Source organism: Monodelphis domestica, chromosome 1 (assembly GCF_027887165.1).
Source record: "Monodelphis domestica isolate mMonDom1 chromosome 1, mMonDom1.pri, whole genome shotgun sequence".
NCBI classification, from domain to species: domain Eukaryota; kingdom Metazoa; phylum Chordata; class Mammalia; order Didelphimorphia; family Didelphidae; genus Monodelphis; species Monodelphis domestica.
Window position 1 is genome coordinate 122,686,521 of NC_077227.1, and position 25,649 is coordinate 122,712,169.

Here is a 25,649-nt window from a genome sequence, read left to right on the forward strand (position 1 = left end):
TTTCCAGTTTCCATTTCTTCAGATACGAAAACAGTGGCCCTCACTATTTTCATGCCCATTCCCTATTTATGCAAACACTTTTGTATTCTTCACCCAGAGATTAATTCAGAATTTACCTATGACATTATGCTGACAAATGAAGTGCAGACAGCACATATTCTCAGGAACAATTTAACTAAGATTTTGAAAATCTGCTTCCTAAACTCTTTACAGACCCACAGATGCATTCTATTATTTCTCAGCAAAATAATTAAATAAATAAACAAATGGCAGCTAGCCTTCTACTGCACACTAGGGAAAAGTGAGTGACCCAATCTACTTAATTCTTTGAGTCAAGTCTAGAGGACTCTGTTAGGCTCTAAACACTTGTACTATTGTGTGGACTGAAGAATGTAATGCCCAGGCTTATTCTCCAAGGAGCTTTAGAAAGAAAAATGTGACTTGGAAGTCAATAACATTTCAGAAAATGCCAGTCTAAGACAGATTATTAAAAAAAAAAAACCTCTTCTCAATTCAAATGATTAATTTATAAATATTTACTGAAGTTATTATGTCCAAAACACATCCAAACAAATATGAAAAAAAGGGGAGATAAGCCAGGTGAAGAATGGAAGAAAGGAGATAGTAAGAGGGATGAAGGAGAAAAGAAGAAGTAGAAAGAAAAAGAAAAAAGGAAGGGAGACCAAGGAGAAAAATAAAAGCAGAGGAAAGAAAATACACTTCCTTTAAGAGAATGCTCCTATAAAGGGCTTAAAGGCATAAAAATTGCTCATTCTTTCAAGTGAATCAACCATAACATTGCAAGTCTTTCTTTTTCCAGGGGTTCCTCATCTAGTTCATTCCTTCACTTTTTGACCTGACATGATAGAGAAAGAGGGAAAAGGAATGTGGTCATGCATGCAGATATGCTTAGAAAATTTCTAACGATGTACTAATTCCACATTATAACCTCAAGATTAAGTAGTTAACTAAAATTATTTTTAAAAAGGAAAAAATCTGATTTTCCTTGAGAGTTCATATGGACAATTCTCTAGGGTTATCTTGTTCAAATAGTTGGGACAAAATCTTTTTTGCTTGTTTAATTCTTATGTTAACCTAAAAATAGTCTAGGATCATTCTGTGAAAATTAGCCAGTCCAATTAAAATTTAAAAAGTATAGATGAGTTTTAGAAATAAACCAAGCATATCTATGCCTGGTGTATGGCATGATTTTGATCACCATAGCCCTTCTCTTCAATGGGTAGCAATTAGTTTCTTGATCATAGGTCTGTCTTATGGAGAACCATACACTGCTATAACACATTCCATTTTTATACTCTGTAGAAATAGGACTTCTACTCTTTATCCATTCAGCCCTTATAGAAATGTTATCATACTTAAAAAAATATTTCCAGATTTTGAGGGATACAGAGAGATGTCCTTACATATATACCTTGCTCTTGGGGATCTTTTAAAATGAACATCAGGAAGGGGAATGAGCCAGAAATTGGTAGGACTCACTAGTGGACAATACTTTCTTCTATCCCCTCCCACTTCCCCCAGGCCCCCAGCATAGGCCCTTATAGAAGCAGTGGCCTTAGATCTTCTACCCCATGGCCAGGGGTCGGAGGAGCCCACTCCTTATGAGCTACTGGGAATCAGAGGGATGTGGAAGGGTCAACGTTTGGATGTCAGCTCTAATATATGGCCAAAGGGGAACCCAATTAGCAGGAGAGCATAGATTCCCATTCTTTGGCAGATCAGATGGATGTTGCCACTTCTTATGAATGGTTCCCACGTTGTAGGACATGGAGTTAAATGGACTCTCATATTATGTTTGACCACCAAAAGGGCAAACCAGATTCATCCCTCAAATACCTCACATTTGATAAGGAGCCACAAGGATTCCTTGGTCTATTGCTCACTCTGGAGCACAAAAATTGCTTGTTTTTATTCCATCCCTAGCTTGGGCTTCCCATTATCTTTTAGGATACCGCATATAGGCAAGCACTGAGTAAACACAATTTCATGATAATACAGGGAAGCCTTTTGACTAGGTTATCTCCACTTCCACTCTCTCCATTACAACTTTCCTTGACCTTCTCCATGCAGATGCAAGCTCAGAAGATATATAGGCATTGATAGACAGATAATAATAATAGCTTATATCACACATGGCAAGTAAGCAATAAATGGTTTTCATTCATTCCTTTATTGATTTATATATATGTATGTGTATATGCTATATAGGTATATATATATGTGGTGTATGTGAAATATGATACTATTATATTGTGAACTTTAGATTACTCCACTCTACTTAGTCTAGCAAAATCAGGAATGTTTACACCCATACTTAAGGATTAAGTATTTAGGAGGATGGCCTTCAACAGACGTGCTAGCAAATGACAAATCAGAAACAACTGACAGACCCCTGGGCTGTCCTATCAAGTTTAAGCTACCATTGGTGCATGTAAGATGCAGAAAAGTGATGTAAAAATGGTCTATATATTTCATGTCACTTCCTCTCTCTGGCCTCTTTGGCGGTGGAGAGGTGGCTGGCAGCAGCTTGCTGAACGTCTTGGCATCTTGGCATGGTGGCAGCTATTGTCTGGTTTAGCAGTGAGTTTTCCTTGATACTATACTGGGAGAAGCTGAGTAGCCTAGTTCTATGTAGTATATCGATAAAGTCCTATCTGTGTATTGTTTTACCTATTTTGTTTCATTTGATTTTTGACAACAGTCTGTGACATGATCAGGAAATAAAAGTAATATTATCTCTATTTCATAGTTAAGGAAACTGAGGATAAGTGACATAGCCAAGGTCATGTGGGTGGTAAGTGGTAGAGACAGGATTTAGAAGTAAGACTTTGTCTTATGCCAGGACCTGCCTCTTGTGACATAACATATATACAGGGAGTGATCCAACTATGCCTCACAAAAGACAAATGCTTGAGTGTCATGGAGGGATGGAAGAGAAATAACGTTGAGAAAAAGGACAGAAATGGAAAAAGAAATGATGCACATTTATCAGCCCTATAAGATTTGAGAATTATTTTCTTCACAATAGCTCAGTCAGGTATTTAGTATAATTATTATCTCCATTTTACAGATTAAAAAAAACCTGATATTCTAAGAAGTTATAGGACATTCCCATAGTCAAGTGCCTGAGGCAGAATTTAAATCCAATCTTTAGCCTACAAAAACTAAGGAATTAATATTTTTTTTCCTACTCATTCATTCATTTCATTCTCCTGGCTCTAAATCTAGCTCCCTTTCCTTTATGATGACAGTCTGTCAAGGATCGGAAGGATGTAGAATGAGGAAGGAAAAGGAAGGTAAAAAGCAGAAAAACAGATCTGGGGAGGAGAGCAACATGAAGAGAGGAGGATGCTGGGAAATAGAAATAGAAAAGAAGACCATGGGAAAGAAGAGGGAAGGGGGGAAGCCAAGACAGAAGGAAAAGTCCTTTCAGACAAGGAGGAAAAAAAATAGAGAGAGATTAGAGATCCCATCCAAAGATAGAATTGTAGAGGACCTAAAAAGCCCAGCATGGGAGGAAGGAATTCCAGCAGCCCATGCGTGGATGGGATAGGGGAAAATGGGTTTCAAGCTGAGTGCCCTTGTGTTTTAGCCCCATTCTCCAAAGCAGTTCTTCTCTGAGTAGCACAATCTCCCCATCCCAACATCCCAGCAGGATGAGGAATCTGGGCAACTGCAGTCAGAACAGCAGGGAGAAGGATTTCATTCCAATGCATGAACAATTTAGTGGGGCATGTGGGGGGAAGAAGAGGGGGGAAAAAGGCATAGGAACTGCTTTGAAAGAGTATTAGAGAGTAGAAGGCAGGGAACCATGACTACCAGCCTTCTTTGTTCCTTCATGCTAGATAGTGGAGGAAACCAGAGTAGAGCTGCCAACCTGATTTGGCATTCTGCCCTTCCTCCTCCTCATTCCCCCTTATAGACACACCAGTTGCTGTGGAGGAAAACTTTCCACAGATGAATCCTACAGAAAGGCAAATTTTTTTTACAAAGCAATAACAATGGAATGGTGCTCAATATTCCATCTAAAACCAAGAAGTGTTATTTTATGAAAAATCATTTCCATTTGGAACAAAACCTAGGGGAAGGGGGGACACATACTTGACATTCGTGTTGGTGCAGATGATGTATTCAATCTCATCAGAATAAGGATTCTGAAAAGTGAAGCTGCTGGTCCTGATCAACATCCATTCCCGGTTTTTGGTCCGAAATCGATACATGACTGAGAGTACTTGGCCTTTCAGCTTAACAACCTGAGGAAACAATTTATAGAGACAGATAGGTAAAAGAGTGGAATTAGGTGGGAAGGGGGATGAGCACTTATGTAGTATCTGCTACATGCCAGGCACCACGTTAAGTGCTTTACAAATAATTATTTCATTTGTTCTTCATTAATGACCCTGGGAGGTAGATACTATTATGGTCTCCATTTTACATAGGAGTAAATTGAGGCAAACAGGGTTAAGTAACTTGTCCAGGGTCACACAACTAGTGTCTAAGGCTAGATTAGAATTCAGGTCTTCCTGACTCCTGGCCCAGTCTTTTATCCAATGCATCAACTTTGTGCCTGGGAACATAAGAAAGCCATAAGGAAGTGATTTCACCCCCAAAATCAAACATGATACTAAAATATAGAAAAAAGAAAAATAGAAGAATTTAGACATGAAAGGAACTTTAGAGATTATAGTTTTCAGTATCTTCATATTACAGATGAGATAAAACAAGGTTTAGTAAGGTTGAGTGGCTGACTCATATGACTCATATGACACAGGTAACGAAGAGAACAGAACCACAGAGTTGGATGTACCTTAAAAATCACTGGGCAAACCTTCTGATTTATAGAACAGGAAACAGAAAATTTTACACACTACTAGTACTACCACCAGAACCACCACCATTACTCCCGTAACTACTCTTCTTCCTCCTCCTCCTCCTCCTCCTCCCCCCACCACTACCACCACTACTATTATTCCTACCATTACTATTACTACTATCACCACCAACCCCACCATCACTACTACCACCACCACCACCACTACTCCTACTATTGCTACCATTAATTTTACTCCTACTCTTACTATTACTCTTCCTCCTACCACCACCACCACCACCATTATTATTACTACTAATAACACCAACCCCACCATCAATACTACTACCATAACCACCATTACTCCTACTATTACTACTATTAATTTTACTCCTACTCTTACTATTACTCTTCCTCTTACCACCACCACTACCACCACCATTATTATTACTACTAATAACACCAACCCCACCATCACTACTACCACCACCACCATTATTACTATTATAACTAACTATAACTAACATATTACTAACACTATTACCACCACTCCTACTATTACTACTTTTAATTTTACTCCTACTCTTACTATTACTCCTTCTACCATCATTATCACCACCACCACCACCATTATTATTACTACTAATAACACCAATCCCACCATCACTACCACCACCACCACCATTACTCCTACTATTACTACCATTAATTTTACTCCTACTCTTACTATTACTCTTCCTCCTACCACCACCACTACCACCACCATTATTATTACTACTAATAACACCAACCCCACCATCACTACTACCACCACCACCATTATTACTATTATTACTAACTATTATAACTAACTATAACTAACATATTACTAACACTATTACCACCACTCCTACTATTACTACCATTAATTTTACTCCTACTCTTACTATTACTCTTCCTACCATCATCAACACCACCACCACCACCACCACTACCATGATTATTACTACCAATACTATTGCTAATGACCATTACTGCTATTGCTACTACTACTGTCAGCTAGCATTTATATAGCACTTTTAAGGTTTACAAAGCACTTTACGTATATTATCTTTGGTTCAAACAACAGCTCATGGAAGCAGATGCTATCACTATCTCCATTTTATAGTTGATTTAACAGAGGCTGAGAGAGATTAAGTAACTTTCCCAGAGTCCAATAGTTAGTGAGGACAAATGGAACTCAGCACTCTGTCCATGACACCTTAGAAGCCGGGCATCTCTTGTTTGGAGACACAAAGATATTTAATGGCAAAAACCATACTAGAACCCAGGCCAGTGCATTTTCCAGTTCTCTGCACTGCCCACAATGTACATTTTGCAAAAGAACCATCTGTCTTCAGGATTACAGCTGTCTTCATTTGATGACATTATATCATATTCACTTGGTGGACCCATAACTGTGGTTTGAGATAAGCTTGGAAAGTGTCCAACAGCTGAAGAGGCAGTCTAGGTTACCTAACATAGAAAGGAGAAGCTCAGAGACCAGGGTGTGTGATGTTAAATAGTAGTTATCTTTTCCCTCTGAGAACAGGACAAAAGAGAATAGATAAATGTAGGCAAAGCTTATTTTAAATCAGCAGTACTAAGTAGCAATCTTAGGCTCTTAGGGCTCTTCTAACTCTCAGATGATTTTTGTGAAATAATTAAACCTATTTGGGAAGCTCCTAGTCATCCTCTTAGTAATATAGCCCTAACTATCATTCAGCTGGTCAACTAATGTTTATTAAGTACCTACTATGTGCCAGGTATTGGGCCAAATGATGGAGTTACAAAGAAAGATGAAGACAGTTCCTGCTCATAAGAAATTCATAGTTTAATGGGAGAAATAACAGGCAAACAAATATGTGCAAACAAGATATGGGTAATCTATATGGGGAAAACACAAGCATTAAGGGGGAATGAGAAAAGCTTCTGAGGGAGAGTGGGACTTTAGCTGAGACTTGAAGGAAGCAAGGGAAGCCAGGCAGCAGAGATGAAGAGGGAAAGAATTACAGGAATGGAGGGACAGCCAGGGGCAACATTCAGAACTGAGAGATGGAGTGATGAAAAACAGCAATGAAGACAGTATCACAGAATCAGAGGGTAGAGGAGAAAAGGGATGTCTAGGGTGTAAGAGGGCTGGAAAGGTTGGAAAGGACCAGATTATAGAAGGCTTTATAAACCAAACAAAGGATTTTATATTTAATCCTGGAAGCAATAGGGAGCCCCTAGATTTGAATGAATATTACATGGTCAGATTTGCCTTGTTGAGATAGATGTAAACCAGTTTTCTCAATTCCCAGTTCCTAATTCTTTTACTTGAATGAATATTTGGGGTTTTTCCTCCATACTGACTGTTTCCTTCCTCTGGGTTCTCCAAGGATAAATATACTAAAAGGCCTAAGAGAAGAAGGATAATTTTTAAAATTGTAAACATTTGGCAAACATACAGAGCCAATGCCCTTCTCTTATAAGTACTAAAAGAAAAAAAGGTTCTTCTCTTCCTCCTCTTCAATCCTTCTCAAAGTAAGCCTTCTGCTAGGTTCTCTTATGATATATTCCTTTATGTTTCTAAAAGTCTTTATCTCCCCACAAAATATCTTCTTTTTAAAATAATATTTCATTTTCCCCCCACTTATATGTAAAAGCAACTTTAACATTCTTTTTTTGTTTTTTAAATTTGAGTTCCAAATTCTCTCTCTCTTTTCCATCTCCCTCTCATTCTCCCTTCTCTGAGATGGTGAGCAATCCAATATAGAATGTACATGTGGAGTCATATAAAACATTATTTCATATTGGTAATTTTGTGGATGAGACCTGAATAAAAAAAAGAAGAAAGAAAGTGAATACAGTATGTTTTAGCTTACATACAGACTCCATGAGTTTGGTTTTTTTTTCTGGAAGTGGATAGCATTTTTCCTCATGAATCTTTGGGATTGTCATAGATCACTGTATTACGTAGAATAACTAGGTCACAAAACAACCTCTTAATATTTGATAATTCACTAGTCTTCTCATTTTACTGTTGAGAAAATGGAGGTCCATTGAGAGAAACTGACTTTCCCAAAGGCATTCAGTGAATTAAAGACAAAGAGAACTCAGGTTTCCTGACTAATGGGCTAACACTTTCTTTTACTCTTATAATGCCTAGATAAATTTCACAGAATCATAGAACGTCAGAATTAGAAAGTACCTCAGAGATGATCTGGTCCAGCAGGGCCAGACTATGAATGCTCTCTCTCTACAACATACCTGACAAGTGATCATCCAAACTTTTAACTGAAGATATCCTGGGAAGGAAAACCCCCAACCTCCAAAGTCAGCCCATTGCAATTTGGGATAACTCTGGTTATTATGAAGTTTTCCATTATATCAAGTATCAGTTTGCTTCTTTTTAACTTCCATCCACTGCTTTTTCTAGCTCTTCCTTCTGGAAACCCAAGAGGGCAAACCCAATCCTGTTTTACAAGGCAGTTTTTCAAATATATACAGAGAAGAATTCTGTCCTCCCTATAATTTCTTTAATGAAGTAATCTTGAAATCTCCATTTTGTTTTTTGGTCCTCGTATGGCAAGATCTCAGGATTTTTCAATTTCTTTATATACCTTCCAGCTTAGAAATGTCCTTAAACATGGGCAAAATGATCACCTTCCTAGTCACAGCACTCTTCTTCTTTAGATGTAGTCTAAAGAATTGCATTAACATTCTTGTTGGTATTAGTACCCTGCTGGTTTCTGTTGAATACACTGAAACTCCAAACCTTTTCCTGATATACTTTTATTTAGTCACACTGCCCTCCATCTAGTATTTTTTTAAACCCTTACCTTCTGTCTTAGAATTCATAGTAAATTTTGGTTCCAAGACATAAGAGTGGTAAAGACTAGGTTACTGGGGTTGACTTGCTCAGGGTTACACAGCTAGGAAGTATCTGAGCAATATTTGAACCGAGTCCCACCATCTCTGGACCTGGCTCTCAATCCACTGAGCCAACTAGCTATGCCACCATATAATATTTATGAAGGTGATTCTTTTAATCCAAATTCAAGACTTTATATTTATGTCTATTAAATTTCATCTTCTTTAATTAAAGATATTCTAGCCAGTCAAGAAATATTTATATTTTTAATTTTTTAAATCTTATTCTCAGTTTTCTGTTACATGCAAGTTTGTGAAATCATGTGCCAAGAAAAGATTTCATGATCAGTTCAAATAAAGTATTAAGTATGGGATATACAAATACATTTAAAATGGAAAAGTTCACTTTTATTTGAAACCAACTCTATGCAGTTTCAAATGAATAAGGCATTTCCCTTCAACAATTTCTAACCAACCACGCCCAGTGGCAAAATCCCAAAGAATACAAAGGCTGTGTCAATGTCCAGCCCAAGGATTTCCTAGTGCATATTAGATAGCTGATCAGTGGACTCTTTGATTCTGGTCTATATTTATTATTGTTGGCCAAAAGATATTACTGTCCTAGCTTAATTTTCTCACCATATGAATAAATTTTCCTTCTTGAGGAACTGATGCTACATGAGCTGGGTACTGGCAAGGAATCAGATGCTAAATTCCTCTTTTTTTCTCTTTTTTGTAACCAACCAACTTCTGAAAACCTCAGCAGTTTACAATCTCTGTAAAATGGAGATAGCCCTTGAATACATGCTTACCATTTAATTTATTATTTTCTTAAATCTGATGCACCAATATTAAAATAAACCTTCCTTTTTGGTTAGTTTTCATTGACTTTGTAAAGCTAAGATGAATTTTATAATATTTTTTAAAACATGGGAGGATTTTTTTGAGAAAAATATTGAAATACATTAAACAGGAAAACACACAGAAACTCAGCTCTATAAAACTTAACCTTTAACACATTTTGGGCTCTTGAATAAAATCCTCAAAAACTGATCACTTGTGCAAAACTGAATATTACATATCAAATGGGTTTATATAAAAACATAAAAATACCATCTGCAAAAGATCTATTAATTGGAAAGGTGAGGGAGAGCCAAGACAGAAGATGGGAAAGGAAAGAATTCTGGAAATAACTCGCTCATGTTCACAGAATTATAATAAGTAGCAAAGCCATAATTCAAAAACGTCTGACTCCAAATCCATTGTTCTTTCCCTTGTATCATGATGGTGAGGTTGGAATAGATAATTTAAAAGGTCCTTTCCTTCTCTAATGTGCTATCTTTCAAGAATTTCAGTTTATTTACTTGCTGGCTCTTTAGATATCAACATGATTTTAGATAGTATTATTTGTGTACAGAATTTATGCTGACTCAAGATTAGCAGTTCCTAGGTTTTGATTCATCTTTGTATTTATTCTCTCACATTTTTTCATTCATTCTTCTTGAGGCCAATGGTATGCATTATTGAAAGGGTTAGGGGTAGAACCGGTGGCCACAAAGTCAGTTAGCTAGGCTATGAGAGGATTATATTTCATCATAATTAATATTATAGTCTAAATAACTGGCCATGTTAGGTTTTAGATGAACTATTTATGAACTTAAATTATGTCAAATATAAGAAGTCATACAATTACAAAAGAGTAAATTATTTTTGCAAACATTAAACATTAATAGGAATTATTATTATGTTCTGAGATTATAGGATAATAATCAATTTAAATCTAGAAGGGATGCTAGTTATTGCTGAGTATGACCCCTCCCCATTTTTACAGATGAGATAACTGTGCCAGAGAAATTAAATGGCTTGCTCAAAGTCATATATAGTAAATGGCAGACCTCTGATTTGAACCCAGGTCCTCTGATTCCAAATCCAGCACTGTTTTCACAATGTCATGCTGTTTTGAAGTATGAGGCAAGAAAGACAAGAAAGACAAAAGACAAGAAAATAAAGAGGGAAAAGAAAAGAGTGGAAGAGAAGGCAAAGACATGGAGTGTTAAAAGGAAATGGGTAGAGAAAAGAGAAGAAAAATACAAAAAGGAAAGAGAGAGAAAAAGAAAATAGGAGAGAAATTGAAGGAAAATGTAAAGGGAAATTGAAGGAAAATGTAAAGGGAAAAAAGAAAGGGAAGGAAAGACAAAGGGGAAGAAAGATAGGGAAAAATATTAAGGAAAGATGGAGAAAGAATATGAGAAAAAGGAAATGGGGGGGGAGGAAGAACTACCAGAGGGAAACTAGGAGATCATGAAAAGAGTAGATGGTGAAGAGAGGAAGAGTGAGTAGGAAACAGAGGTAAGAAAATAAGACAGAAAAGTCGAGAGATAAAATATAGTCCACATAGTGTAAGGTAGGAGGAGAGATAATCCACTTTGAGTAAGAGAGCAGTCTTTGACAGATTAGCTGCAGAGAGAGTGGGGGAGGAGCAAGAAGAAAAAACTAAAAGGAAATGGCAAGAAAGTTCCCTCAAAATAGGGGTAGGACAAAGGTACTAAGTGGATCCATTTCCAATTCCATTCAATGTTTCTTGTACTTTTTTTTGTTTGGGGAAGGAGCATGGTAGCTCCATCAGTGTCAAGAATGAACCATAACCCAGAAAGAATAAAAATTTCCAAAAATCTCAGTCTATGGTTATGTTGCCCTATATTTAAGCATGATGAAACATACCAGACATTTCCATTCAGCTCCAACTCCCGCCAACAATTCTCTAAATTGGCAGTTTGGGGACGTTAATACGGCCCATCACTTCCTAAGCATGTTAATTGAAGGCATCTCCAGGTTCCAAAAGTAATTCCCTTAAGTCCAAACTCACTGCTCTTTACACGCCACATAAGCCTCCAAAATGATGTTAGAAAATTCATTTTTTAAAAAGTTTTTTTTTTTCTTGAAGTTTTTAAAAATAAGAACAGCTCTGTCTTGGGCACAGAACAAAACATCACAGAGGGAGCATAAGCAAACTTCTGTAGGAATTCATAAAAAATATAAAAGAGCTCATGAACAGAAATTAAGTAATGGCTGGTAAAGCTTTTGGGTTAAAAACTAACTCAGGCAGTCCTCCATTTACCACTAGGTTATTTCAAGTTTCTAAGTCAGCTGTTTGGAACTCAAAACTCATTTCCCAATAGAAACTATGTTACAAATGATGATTAGAACAATTTTCAAGTCCCATTTTATATATCTATTATAATCAGAGAATTTGGAGCTGGAAGACTGGAAATCATCATACTCAGCTAACTGATCTCAGAAAGGAGCAACCAAAGCCTGGGAAAATAAAGTGACAGACTTACTGAGGTAGTGGCAAAATAGAGGCTAGAATTTAGATCCCTAATTCCCGTTCCATTGCTCTTTCCAGGATGAAGAGTATAGGCAATGGCCATTTAAAAAATTTAATATTTTTTCTCTTTCAATTATAGGGTAATGACCATTTTTATAATTCTGTCTCTATGAAAAAATGTGGTCCATGTTTGACCTCAGCTAGAAAGGAAGGAAATATGCATATATATATGTATATATATTAAGTATCTACTGTCTAATTAAATTCTATGCTAAGCATTTTATAAATATTATAGAATTTTATCCTCATACCAACCCAGTGATGTAGGTGCTATTATCCAAATTTGCATTTGAGGAAACTGAGGCAGTCAGTGATTAAGTGACTTGTCCACAGCTATTAAATGTCTGAGGCTGGATTTGAACCCAGGTCTTCCTGACTCTTGAGCCTAGCTCTCTGTCACTGCTGGCAGTGTCTGTTTGAGCTCCTGGCTCAGTGGCAGTACCTCTTCTGACTAGGGTTGTAGTAGGGCAGGGGCTCCCTCAATGAATAGGGACCACAGAACTAACATTTGGCTTAGAAGACCTCAAGAGTCCAATTTCTTCATTTACAGTAATGGAGGACTGGCTAATGGGAGCCCAGTTGTTATGAGCATGTGCTGTGCATTCTCCTTGATGCAATCCTTCACATGGACTTTGGAGCATAAACATAAATTATTTGACTGCTTCCTGTCCACTTACTATGTAGTGAAGAAAAACTTTTTGGCTGACTGCTGAACTGGAACGAAAGGTGCATGAAAAATGAAATCAATTGGCCAAATTGTTCTTTCTTTTCTTGGTTATATTTAAACGAGGGAAAAACTACTGCTCTAAGCTTCCAGATAGAGAGAGTACCAATGGTTTACTCTCCCCACCAGCATCAATGAACGTGAAACCATGAGCTAACAGCTCTGACGTTCCTTCTGTCTGTTGTATCTGTCTGCTCTTTCCGAAGGAGTTATTGGAGATGGAACAGAAAAGACTATGACCCTATATGCTTTCAAAGGTTGGGAAAGCATCAGAAGTTCAGGAACTAGAGTCCAAGCTAGAGCTGGCAAGGAGTGATCTAACTGATCCAATTTAGCATGGGATTGAAGACCACTAAGAGAAGGTTCGTTTCCCTTAGCTAAGCCACATTAGGAAATGACGTTGTTGGAGTGAAAGCTTTGTCTGAGCCTAATCTTCTTAGGGCCTGATTTAGGGGAGAAGATGCTCCCAGTTCTCCCGGTTGGGTGGTAGTATTTAAAGTTCATTTCTCACTATATATAACTCCTAGTGAAAGCAAGTTGGTTAAGCGAATTGAAATTGCAAGTTAATTGTTAAATATCATTAAGGTGAGAATTAAAGATATGGATGACATTGAAATATGGATGAGACAGTCACTGGATAGCTGATACTAAAGTAATCTGGCAAATAATATTGGTAAGAAGCCACTGGAATGGGACATCAAGCCAAAACATTATACATATATCTTCAATCTCTAAGAGGTACCTCTAGAAGGAGCGGTGTAACCACCCATGAATTCTCTAGGAGCCAGAGTGTCCGTGTGAGGAGAGGCTGGGTTAATTAAGGGTTCCCAAAGTTTAAATGGGCTACATTATCCTAGGGGAATGTGAGTTCAAGTTCATACAGATGATAATTGCAATGGCAGGGAAAGAATCCTGGTGGAAGGAGCCTTAGTCTCCTGACTCAGAGCAGATACTCCTAGGTGCCCTGCACATTGAGAACCCTTGAAACTTTTAGAAGGAATCTGTCAGTACTTGCACATTTTCATAAAACATCTATTTTGGTGTAGTAGAAAGAACACTGAATTTGGTTTCAGAAGAGATGAAAAATGACACCTCCCTCCCATCTTTGCAGAGGTGGGGGGGGGAAGTCTTGTGTGATGCATTGTTTTCTCTGAATTTATTTTCCCTCTTTCATTGTTCATCACAAGGGAGGGCTGACTGGGTAGGAAAATAGGGGATATATAAAAGAATGAAAGTCACGGAAAAGCAAGAGATATCAATAAACCTTAATAAAAAAGAGCAAATGGCTTCAGAAAACTTAGTTTTTGTCACTTTGCTCCTCTGGGCATCAGTTTTCTTAATCTGAAAAATAGGATTGGGGAAGATTGAACTAAAAATAGCCTCTAATGTCCTCTAATTAAAGAGGCCTTTAGGTGGCCTTTAATCTTAAATTATATGAACTACCTACTAGAAAGCAGTTTCTCTATGTCAATTTTCCCCAGGTGTTCTAATCTGGAGAATAAACGGCGATGGTCTCTATGGAGGCAGAGGAACTCTGGACTTGGACTCTCCTAAAAGGCATTTCTATATATAAATCATTGATGTGTAGGAAACACCTCAATGGGTAGGCAGAAACATTCTTGAAAACATTAACTGTTGAAGAAGTTTACTATATTGGGAGGCTATGAATTACAGCATAGCTTTAAATGCAGAGATCTATAATGAAGGGTTGAGGGACTCAGAATATACACTCTAAATCAGATTTTCCCCCTGGTTAAATTTAATGCATCTGATCTAGTCCAGTCCAGTCCAATCTAATTCAACAGATGTTTACTTAGCTTCATAAAAAGCATTACGGTAGGAATTGGCAGAATAATTTCCCCCAAATGGAAAATAGAGCCTACCCTTGAGGAGCTTACATTCTATTTGTGGACTACAATATGTACCCAGAAAAGTAAAGTAAGAAAGGTTAACTAGATAATTTCTAAGGTCCCTTCCAACTCTAAGCAATCATAAAATTCAGAAGCATGCTAGAGCCAGATGGAGCTGGCTCATGAGAGCTGATTGTTAAATTTTTAGTGGGAACATTTTACTCCCTGGAAATGAGCAAACATCATAAATCAAGGCTTATAATGCTTTGCCGATTGTCTGGTCTAAAGAAAATGATGGAGAAAATGTTAACATAGATTAAACTGAAAAGTAGGTCACATATACTTCTCCCCCGCTCCCATCAAGAGAGCCAGTTGTTTAATCAACTTTATCATTTATCAACCAGTACAGCTCTGTTATATGTATTTTCATAAATGTTAAATGGACTTGAATTTTCTCTACTGTTAATACAGGTTTAATAGGGGACAGCTATGTACTAGACAGGGACATAGACATTATTATACAACCAAAAATATCCTCTTGACCATATGAAAAAGTATTCAGATTTATGCACATTTTATGACTTATTTTAGGACAGTACCTGCTGAAAACTCTCCCTTAGATGGCTCTGATCTTCAGGATGGCAAAATTCCAAAATGTCCTTTCCCAGAAGATCCTAGACATAAAAGAAAAGCCCCAGTACTTAATTTCAACTTCCACTATTCACATTTCATTTCTTTGTTGTAAGGAAATGTTGTTTGTTCAGTCTTTTCCATACCTACCAGTCCCCCTCAGACACCCTCTAAAATTATAGCTGAGAATTTTGACTTGGTGTCTATATGAAACTTCCTGTTAACAATACTATGTTAACCAGACATATTTGATGGCAAGATCAGTGCTTGTATAAAGCAATACATTAATAGCCCAAAGAACTTTTTCTTCCCTAGGGAGATGGGATTTTTACATTCTGTTTGCTTTGGAGGAACACAATATAATAAGCATGTTTCCAATAAACATTAAAAGAAAGCAAAATGACCAAGTGAAGACAGGATGTGTTGCTTATGAAAACTGTAATTGTTTAAATGTGGAAACTGCAGTTCTCTTGGGGATGAAAAGATGCCATTCTACATGAAACAATCTTGTAGTTAAGGGAACATTTACTACCTAGTTCCATTATTTGATGTTTTAGTCAAAAGAGCAAGCATGATCCTAAAAGAAAATATTTAATGTAATGGATGAGTATTTGTGCACAGGAATCAACCATTCTAAAGCCAAACACTGAATTTAAATGCATGCACAGAGAGACATTATTACCTGGAGAATACAAAACAGTAAAGCAGCTAGATTGACTCCTTGGTCAAAACCACAGAATTCAAAGGGGTCAAACTTGATTCTACGTTGGCATAACTATGAAAACAGTAGCCAAAAGCAAACTTCTCCCACCCCAAAATAGGCATCTTTTATGGCCAGTGAAGTTGAACAAATGGATTAATATCATGGCTTTAAAGGCAGCATTCTACCCACATGATATAGCATATGGGATATAAAACTAATTGCCCATCAACTCTGGCTTATAAATTCACTTGGATATTGTGATGTTTTGAGCCAAGATTTTAGCTGAAAAGACAATAGCAATAAAATATCCGTATGAGTAATGTGGATTTGTAATTGCTAAAAAAAAACCCACCAGATATTTTAGGCATCATATAATAATAAGCTATTATGTGTAATGCCATTCCATGTGTAGGAAGAGTTTTTAATTTAGAGTTGCTTAAGACCTCAAGGTGCACCTAGCAAAATACTTTCCCTAGATTGAGCATGTTGTTTAAGGATCCTTGCTTCTCAACACTGTGTTTACATTGTTGCTAGCAAAGCCCAAGCACTTTGTATTATCCATTAGGGAAGACAGATTTTATAAATTGTGCTAGCCAAGACTCATGAGTACCAAATCATCTACCAACCTGTGGTTGGTAGCCAATAACACTGATGCATCTTGGATCCACAAACGTGATGATTCCTTCAGAGTTGTGTCGAGATAAGAACTCAGCAGGGACAGACATCCCATTCATGTCCATGCATACAGGAGAGCTAGTTACCTGAGAACAAAAGAATTAGCAGCAATCATTTGAATTTCAGGAAAAAATGAAAAAAGAAATCAAAGATGTACTTCAGTTAACAAACAAATGTTAAAACATGGTTTATTTTGATTCCCTCATGCCAGGAATCACTGGACTAGGCAGTGGTAAACCTATAAGAAAAGAAACAACTCTCTGAATTGAAGATATTTTTGGGAAAGGATATTCAACTTAAAAATTGAGCCTAAAAGCACAGGAAGAAAACACCAATGACAACATTTTTATGCTCATTTTACAGATGAAAAAAAAATGAAGGCTCTTAGAGCTTGGATGGATTTGGGAGACTCATTTATACATAGTCACAATGCTAGAAAATATCAAAGTCAGGTCTCAAATCTAGGTACTTTGCTACATCACAGAATTCCAAAGAAAGTGATGAGAGCATTTCAAGAAGAGAAGGATCCCTTTCCAGTTAAGAGAAGGAGGAAGGAAGTTAAAGAAGGCTTCATGGAGGGGATGGTATGATTGGTATGATGGTTTGATGATGAGAATGATTTAAACAGTCAAAAATAGAGTGAAGAGGAAGGGTAAAACCTATTCTAGCCACGTGGGATGGCATAAATAAAAAGGACTGGAAGAAAACAGGGAATAAGATTACCGAATGGTAAGTAGCCTACTTTGGCTAGAATGGTGATTGGGAGTAAATGAAATAAGGCTGAAAAGGTAGCATAAAGCCAGGTTAGGAAAGGTAATGAGCTTTACTTGGTGGAGGTGTCCGAAGTTTTGCTTTCTTTTTTTTTTTCCCCTCAGAGGAACAGAAGCATCTGGCTGTGTTTTAGGAAGAATACTTTGAAAGTGGTAGGAAATGTGGATTGAAGAAAGGTGGGACATGAGGAGAAGGCCACTTGGGAGGTTATCACAATAACCCAGACTAAAGAGCCAATGAGGCCTGGAAGCTGGCTGGGGGCAGTGGAGAAGATGAGTAGAGGGAGGCTGACATAAATGCTAGCAATAAAGATTTGGTGATGGCAATCTAAAGGCAGGGCACGGATAAGGACCTCAACAAAAGGGTACCAACAAAGGAATGATGGTGGTTGGCTGTAATGATATGTAAGTAGTTCCTGGATAAAAGAATAAGTAGACTCTTCTCTTCTCATATATAGTAGGGTTTTGGGGACATGGTAGAAAGTGAAGCCTCCACGGGAGAGAGCAGAAGGCAAAGGGTCAACCTGAGCAAAGTCAGTCTTGGCTAAGCCAATGAAATAGAACAGGGAAGTAAAATATAGAGTGAAAGGGGTGGGAGTTTAACTAATAGTGGAATGATAACCTGATTCTATAATTCAAGACAATCAGGATTTATTCCTTATTTACTACATACAACACATGGTGCTAGGCACTAGGGACACACAGAAATGAAAAAGAAAGGCACAATAAATGAGGATAGTAAAGGAGTATAAAATAAGGTAGCCTAGAAGGATTTAAAAAAAAAAATGAACTAGAATATAAAGAAGAATGTACATTTTCAAATACAAAGGAGACTGTATGCGAAACTGTTCATCATTTATATAGTCTGTTTTAAATTTATATGTATACACACATATTGTGTGTGTGTATATATAAAACACATAAATATATAAATCTGGGCTCCCTTCTGAAATTCTTTCTATCCTCTTCTCTGCATTAAAAAGACAAAATTTCATTGACATTCTTTTTGGATCAAATTGCAGTTCTACCTACAATGCATCCGAGTGCCTATCTTCTTTTGACTCCATCAATTGTCATTTTCCTTTTTGGGTCATCTTTGCTCATCTAATGCAAATAAGGTTGAACTTTAGAATTATTTGTAATATGCATTTCTTCAATTATTAATGGCCTGAAATATTTTTATATACTTGAAAGCTTGCATTTTTTCCTTTGAAGAGTGTCTATTAAAATCTTTCATCTTTTATCTAAAAAGGGTAGCTTGGTGTCACAGTGGATTGAATGCCAGTTAGAGTCATAAAGACCCAAGTTCAAATGTGACTCAGATACTCATTGTGTGTCTTTGGGCAAATTGCTTAATTTGTCTGCCTCAGCCTCCTCATTTGTAAAACAGGGATAGCACCTATGTTCCAGAGTTATTATGAGGATAAAATAATACTTGAAAAGCATTTTACAAATCTTAAAGCACTGCATAATTTGGTAATTATTATTGTTGTTGTTGTTATTGTTATCCCTGTGGCACCAAATACATGATTGTAAAGGAATTACGACACTTTATTTCCCAAGGAGTTTTGACTTTACCTTTCAGCTCTCATAAGAGCAAAGCCAATCTCTTGGATTACATAGACAATCTAGAGTTCAGTTGTCTCCAGGGGGAAAATTATGATGCTTCAAGGAATCAAGAATCTCAGTGCTTAGAGTTTAAAGGACAAGGAGTCTCATTCTTCTCCTCTCCCTCAAATTCAGTCCTAATCTTGCCTACTGTTTTGGCAATATACACATATACATAGATAAAGGAATTTGAGCAATGTTGGCAGTACAATAGCAATGAATATTTGGAGATGGTAATATAAAGACACGGCATGGATTGTTCTTGAATACAAGAGTCAGGTGGCTGATCAGGAGATTGTGGGAAGGGGAATAGAAGAAAGTAAAATCTGGAAAGAGAGCAGAACGCAAATGGTTCATTTGGGGAAAACAAAATCTTGGCTAAGGGAAAGAGGTGAATGAAGGAAATCAAGGAAAATTTTTAGATCCAGGAAAATGCATAATTATAATTTCATTATTCATTTCAATTTAAATAAGTATTTGTTAAATTTCTACTCTGTTCAATGCCCTGTTCTCAGATGCAAAGATAGAAATTATACACACCAGTCTCTGTTCTTAAGGTATTTGAATTAGGGATGTTCTTTTCCTATTGAGTTCTAGAGTCAGATAGGTGTGGTCCTAAGTCAAAGACTCGGTGAATAGGACTCTATATTTACTGTTCCCAGACATGCCACTGTGGATATTGTCTTCCTAGCAGAGTACCAGCAGGTGCAACTGATCTGTAGCTAGTGAAGCAAAATAATTTTCTTCTTCCCACCCCCACCCTTGGCTTCCTTGGAAATAAAGGAGCCAGGGCCATATCCAAAGCTTCCCACAATGAACTGTGGTTCAGTCTCTTTCTGCTCTAAGAATGGGACAAAATGGTTTTCTCCACCCTTCCCATAATCTCTGCAGGCAGCTCAGGTTGGTGTCTCCCTCCATACAGAGAACAGAGGGGAGATCAAGAGGAAAAAAGGGTCAAAGTCACAGCTGGAGGAGTGACCAAGCCTTTTCACATGGCTCGTTTTACACAGGAGATGCTGAGCTTGGAAGGGATATGAAAGACAGAACTTGGAAAGTAATTTCCCTCAGAAATTTAGTCTTTGACCTTCCCACTAGCACTGTGGTCTGTGAAAAGGGAGGTTAGGGAGTAAGTAGTTGTTTAGTTGTTTCAGTCATGTCTTAGTTCTGTGACTCCATTTGGAGTTTTCTTGGCAAAGATACTGGAGTGGTTTTCAATTTCCTTCTCCAGTTCATTTTATGAATGAGGAAACTGAGGTAACAGTGTCTGAGACCAGATCTGAATTGAGGAATATGAGTCTTCTCATGTTCCTTGTCTGCTGCTCTATCCACTGAGCCACCTAGAAGTAAGTAGAGAATCCCAAATACCAAGATAGGAAGTTGGGCTCTGAAGACCTACTAGGCTTGGAGTGTACAGCCTAACTTAAAAGCTAAAGAAAAAAAAATTCTATTTCTAGTCCCTTCTCTGTGGCTGGCCTACTAATGGCTGGTCTGAGGTACACAATCTTTAGATACAGAACTGTCATAGAAGGCAAAATCATGACAATGAGTGGGTCATTAATGGATTGTGGAAAATGAGAGAAAAGAGAAAATGTTTTCAAAGGCATGGCCTTTCATGCCACTACATGCTAGAATACCATTTTGTCAGCCATCCCCTGAGAAGCTACATAGTATAGTTTCAGGTAGACTTGATCATATTGTAGCTATATGACACTGAGCAATTGGCCCAATGTGCTTTCTAAAGAGTTAAGATGCAGAACAGTTGCTGATCAAAGTGGGAACTCCTTACACCAATGGATTACAAGTCAGGACAAAAGACCAATAAAAAAGTATTCTTTCCTCTTACTGTCTGTCTGTCTGTCTGCCTGCCTGCCTGTCCGTCCATCCGTCCATCCATCCATCCATCCATCCATCCATCCATCCATCCATCCATCTATCTATCTATCTATCTATCTATCTATCTATCTATCTATCTATCTATCTATCTATCTATCTATTTATCTATCTATCTATCTATCTATCTATCTATCTATCTATCTATCTATCTATCTATCTAGTTTTCTGTCTGTCTGTCTAACTTCCCACCCTCACTATGTATCCTTAATATCTCTACATATTATCTCATTGGTTTAAAAATACTCTTGATCACTTTCTTACCTTTTCTTTGCTTTTTTTTTCCATCAAGGCACTCACTCTTAAGCTTACTTTGTCCTCCAGGTCTTAAACCTATACCATTCCTATTACTTTTAGGATGTATCTTCTTCATATGCTATGGTCATGGTACTCTGAAGTGTGCCAGTGACTTCCTTGCTCCTACCTCTTAATTCCTATAAAGGAGAAACTGGCCACAGTCAGGATTTGAACTCGCACAGACCCAGAGACATGGTCTCCTCTGGCACTATAAAACTAAGTGTACTTTGTGGGGTAACCCTCATAATGCATGCACCCCCAGGATCCCAGTTCTCTCATGACTAAATCTACTTCCAGATGATAAACTCTGACTTTCAACCCAGAATTAGTTTGAGTATTGCAAGAATCTGGCAAGGTGAATTGCCTTGCAGTTAATCTGTGTGCATGTTGATACTGTATGTGATATATTCCTTTGTTTAATTCAAATTAAAAATTAAACTATGGTTGGAGTGAAGGAAGCAAGAACAATAGGACTGATTGTGAAACGAGGTTTAACATGTGAATATAGCTTATGAAGAAATCTTTGATCTTCAGTTCTGTGCCTTTTCCTTTTTACACAGAGTTTTATAAATTATTTTGAGACACACGAGGATCCAAACCACCAGGTATTGGAACAGTGGAATAGTTCACTTAGGGCAAATTTCTTTTTGGCAGGGAAGACGAGTTGTAATCTGGGCACCTGAACTCCTCTGAGATTAAATTTGTCTGACCTCTGATGCTACTCTATGCTACAATCAATATGTTCTCCTTCAGAGCTGATGTTTTAACATGTCTTGTGACTTTACTGTGGGTTTCTGAAGAATGTACAGTTAAATGGAACAACCTGTTTGTACTACAGTTTCCCTGGCTTCTTTGAGTCATATAGCTTGGGAATTCCATTGTGGTGCAAAGGAGATGGAAACTGGGAAAAGAGACACTCAGTCTCATAGCAGTTTGAAAGGAAGAGAAATTTTAATCGAAAAGTTTGAATGAGGATGTGTATCCAGGCTGTGAGAGAGTGCAGGACTCCTAAAATGTATTTTTTTCCTCATAGTTTGAGAAAAGAAATCTGCCGAACCTCTCAAACACATATCACCAAAGGAGAAATGGGTCATATTACAAAGAATCATAGACTTGGAGATGGAAGAAACCTTAGAGGTCATCTCATTTTAGAGACTAGATATGGGCCAAGAGAGGTTAATTGCCTTACCCAAGGACACAGACATCCCCTTCCCTCAAAGAATTAGAGGGTAGATGAGTAAATCAACCTTTACACATTAATTACTAGCTTACTTTAAGACTCAGCACCATGCTGGGAGATGAGGTAATGTATTATTAAGTGTTAATTATAGTGATCTCTCTATTCTTTGAATTCCTAACAGCAATTAGCCTCTGGATTATCCTCTTGGCCATTAATCAATTACTGTCTTCAATTGCCCTTAACTGTTACTTAAATCCTTTGTTGTTATTTAATTTTTCAAATATCCATATGTTCCCTAAATAGACTCAATTTACCTTAACAGCTCAACAAATATTTATTGAATATACCTATACTCAAGACCTAGGTTCAAATTCTTCTCTGACATCTTTGAGCCACGTGAACCTGGTCCAATTAAAGAGATAAAAAATTCACAGCCCCTGCCTTTAAAGAGCTTACGGTCTAATAACGATACTGTAGAGGAGGCCGTACTAAACACTCTAGGAGAAGAATAAGGGAAGAATTAGGGGAATCACGGGATAAACAGAATTACTTTCAGCTTGGAGGGTAGGAGTAATCAGAGATGCCTTCCTGGAGAAGATGGTGTATAGCATTCACAGATAGCAACGGGGAGAGAAAATGAATTCTGTGCAAAAGATGATTATTCTTATAAACAAAGGAAATGGCAAAGAATAGAATATATTTTAAGAATGGCAAATATTTCAGCTCAAGGCCTTACAGAAGTCCCTAAATGATACTCCAAGAAGTTTGGAATTTATTTTATAGTCAATGTGGAGCCACAGAAGTTTCTATAGAAGGGGCCCTGAAACATTCAGAAGTTTGTTTTAGGATGATTGATCTAGCAATAGTAAAGCAATAGGTTCCAGGGATCATTCAATGAGCATTTACTAAGTCCTTGTATGTACTGCTAGGTGATAGGAATGCAAAGAGGATGGAGAAACAATCCCTCCCTTTAAGATTACATTCTAAGGGTCACTACTAGCATAGACTAGATAGGTAAGGAGGGTCTCCACCAGGGTAATAGTCATGGAAAATTGCTCCCTAGTCTATCTAGCACAATGTCTTATATGTAATATACTCACAAGAAAGTTATTGACGATTTGGAGATGGATCACACTTACTACAGCGGTTCACAGAGAGGAGTATGGACTGGGATTTAATCTGAGTCTTGATGGATGGGCAGAATTTGGATAGGTAAAGGTGTGAGAGGAGGACATTCCAAGGCAACAACAGGGAGTGTGGCATGGTCTTAGGCATGGAACTTGGAATCAAAACAATCTCTGTTCAAATTCTCCTCTGACACTCATGAGCTCTATGATCTTGGGGAAATCCCTCAGATTCTCTGAGCTTCTGTTTTCTCATCAGTAAAATTAGGTACTTTTATAACTTTAAAACATTATACACATGTCCATATATGCCAACATGAGAATAAAGGCACGAGGGGAAATGAGTACTGCATGTTTCCCAGGTAGGTTAAGGCCAGCCTGAATAAAGCAGAAGATACATGATCAAACAAAATCCATTTTAATCACAATTTACATTCTGAGTAGATGCTCTGTTATTTCTAATCTAGCTGCAAATAATGGCTAAGGCCATAGAAAGTAAAACATTTCTGTCTTGCATGTGGAGATATCAAGAAAAAGAGCAGTTAGCTGACTAGATCAAGGAACCAAGTTCTGGGCTTGTGTACTGATAAAAGGAGGCATGGATTTCTCATTACAAATCTAAAAGGCACCAAACATATTGCTCTTTGATGGAGGTGGCTTAGAATGACCGATTATATAAATGAAATTCTACCCAGGAACCTTTTACATTATCTACAAAAGATGATACCAAGCTTGCTAGAAAACCCAAATACTGCTGCAATGTGGTTGAAGATGTGATGGAAATAAGAAGACAGGAACTGGTCTTACCTGAAGCCTCCCAATTGCCACAAGGCAATATTTACTGCCTTGTCCCACATCAGCATCTTCTTCAGGTATAGTCATTCCTGAAATGAGGAACACCACCACCATCACCAATGGGTGTGAGATCCATAGGAAAAATGGACTAGCGACTTGATTTACTCAATTACAAATATAATCTCAATTACCCAGGGTCTAATTATCTGAATTAATGTGAATTAATCAGCCCTTCTGCTTCTAGCCTTTTGGTCATGACTCTTATTTCACAAAACTTTATCTGTGGCTAGCCAAAGGAAATTGCACAAAACAAAATTCACATCAGTCATCGTTGCTGTTTATTAACGGCTTGAGTAATATGCATTGTGAACAGGACACTGAAGCTATCATTCACCACACACTTTTTGGATTATGTATGGAGACTCCTCCAGGTCATTTATAAGAGAGTTAAAGATGACTGGCTGCCACATGACCTGGAGGAGCCCGCTGTTTACACTTCTCCACATGAAGAAATACCCATTCATCTCTTACTCTTTGTTTCCTGTCTCTAAATACTAGTTTCCTGTCCAGAAAAAACATTCAATTTAACTCTGTGATGATTCCATTAAATAAAAATGTTTGGTGTGGAATCTTGACAGGGGCTTTCAAAAGTTTAAATAAATAAATCCCATTTTGCACATACATATGTTACCTGCTCAAAGAATTTTATGTCCATGCTGGGCCCCTGAGGAAAAGCTACAAGAGTCTAGAAGGGGTGTGTGGGGAGAGACTAGCAGCTGATACTAGGTGGGTAGAGTCAAGACCAAGAAAAAAGGTTGGAGGTCTTCTGTCATCTAATGGAGGACATCGTCCTAGGGGTATGGAGAGGGCATTAAATTTGGAGTCAAAAAACCTAGTTCAAGTCCAGGCTTCTTCTGTTAGTTTCTAGCAAAATGACCTTAGGCAAGTTAATTTCTGGGGCTGTCAAAATGGAATTCATTTAGAAGGAACCTTAGAAGTAATTTAGTCTGACTTTCATGTTACTGAAGAGGAAATTAGAGCCCAATAACAGGAAATGACATGCCTAATTTTATAAAATTGCTAAGGCAGAACTCAAACGTAGATCTGTTGATTCCAAACCTAGTACCCTTTCTACTACATCACAGTGAGAATGATGGCATGACCTTACATGGGTGTTATGAAGAAAAAGTTTTGAAAACCTTAAAATTTTTATGTTCAATCATTTCAGTTGTGCCTGACTCTTTCTGATCCCATTTGAGATTTTCTTGGCAAAGATGATGGAGTGGTTCACTATTTCCTTCTCTGGCTCAT

General features: G+C 37.5%; 1 protein-coding gene across 3 annotated transcripts in view; it reads right to left on the bottom strand.

The window, feature by feature from the left end:
- ARNT2 (aryl hydrocarbon receptor nuclear translocator 2) overlaps positions 1 to 25,649 on the bottom strand; it is a 268,147-nt gene that overhangs the window by 48,723 nt on the left and 193,775 nt on the right. For all 3 annotated transcript variants that reach the window (XM_001367918.3, XM_056806028.1, XM_056806035.1), the window contains 4 exons: positions 24,351 to 24,427; positions 16,626 to 16,760; positions 15,266 to 15,340; positions 4,123 to 4,274 (listed from right to left, as the gene is read on the bottom strand). In XM_001367918.3, the coding sequence (XP_001367955.2) occupies positions 4,123 to 4,274; positions 15,266 to 15,340; positions 16,626 to 16,760; positions 24,351 to 24,427 (439 nt within the window). The remainder of the gene's footprint in view (positions 1 to 4,122; positions 4,275 to 15,265; positions 15,341 to 16,625; positions 16,761 to 24,350; positions 24,428 to 25,649) is intronic.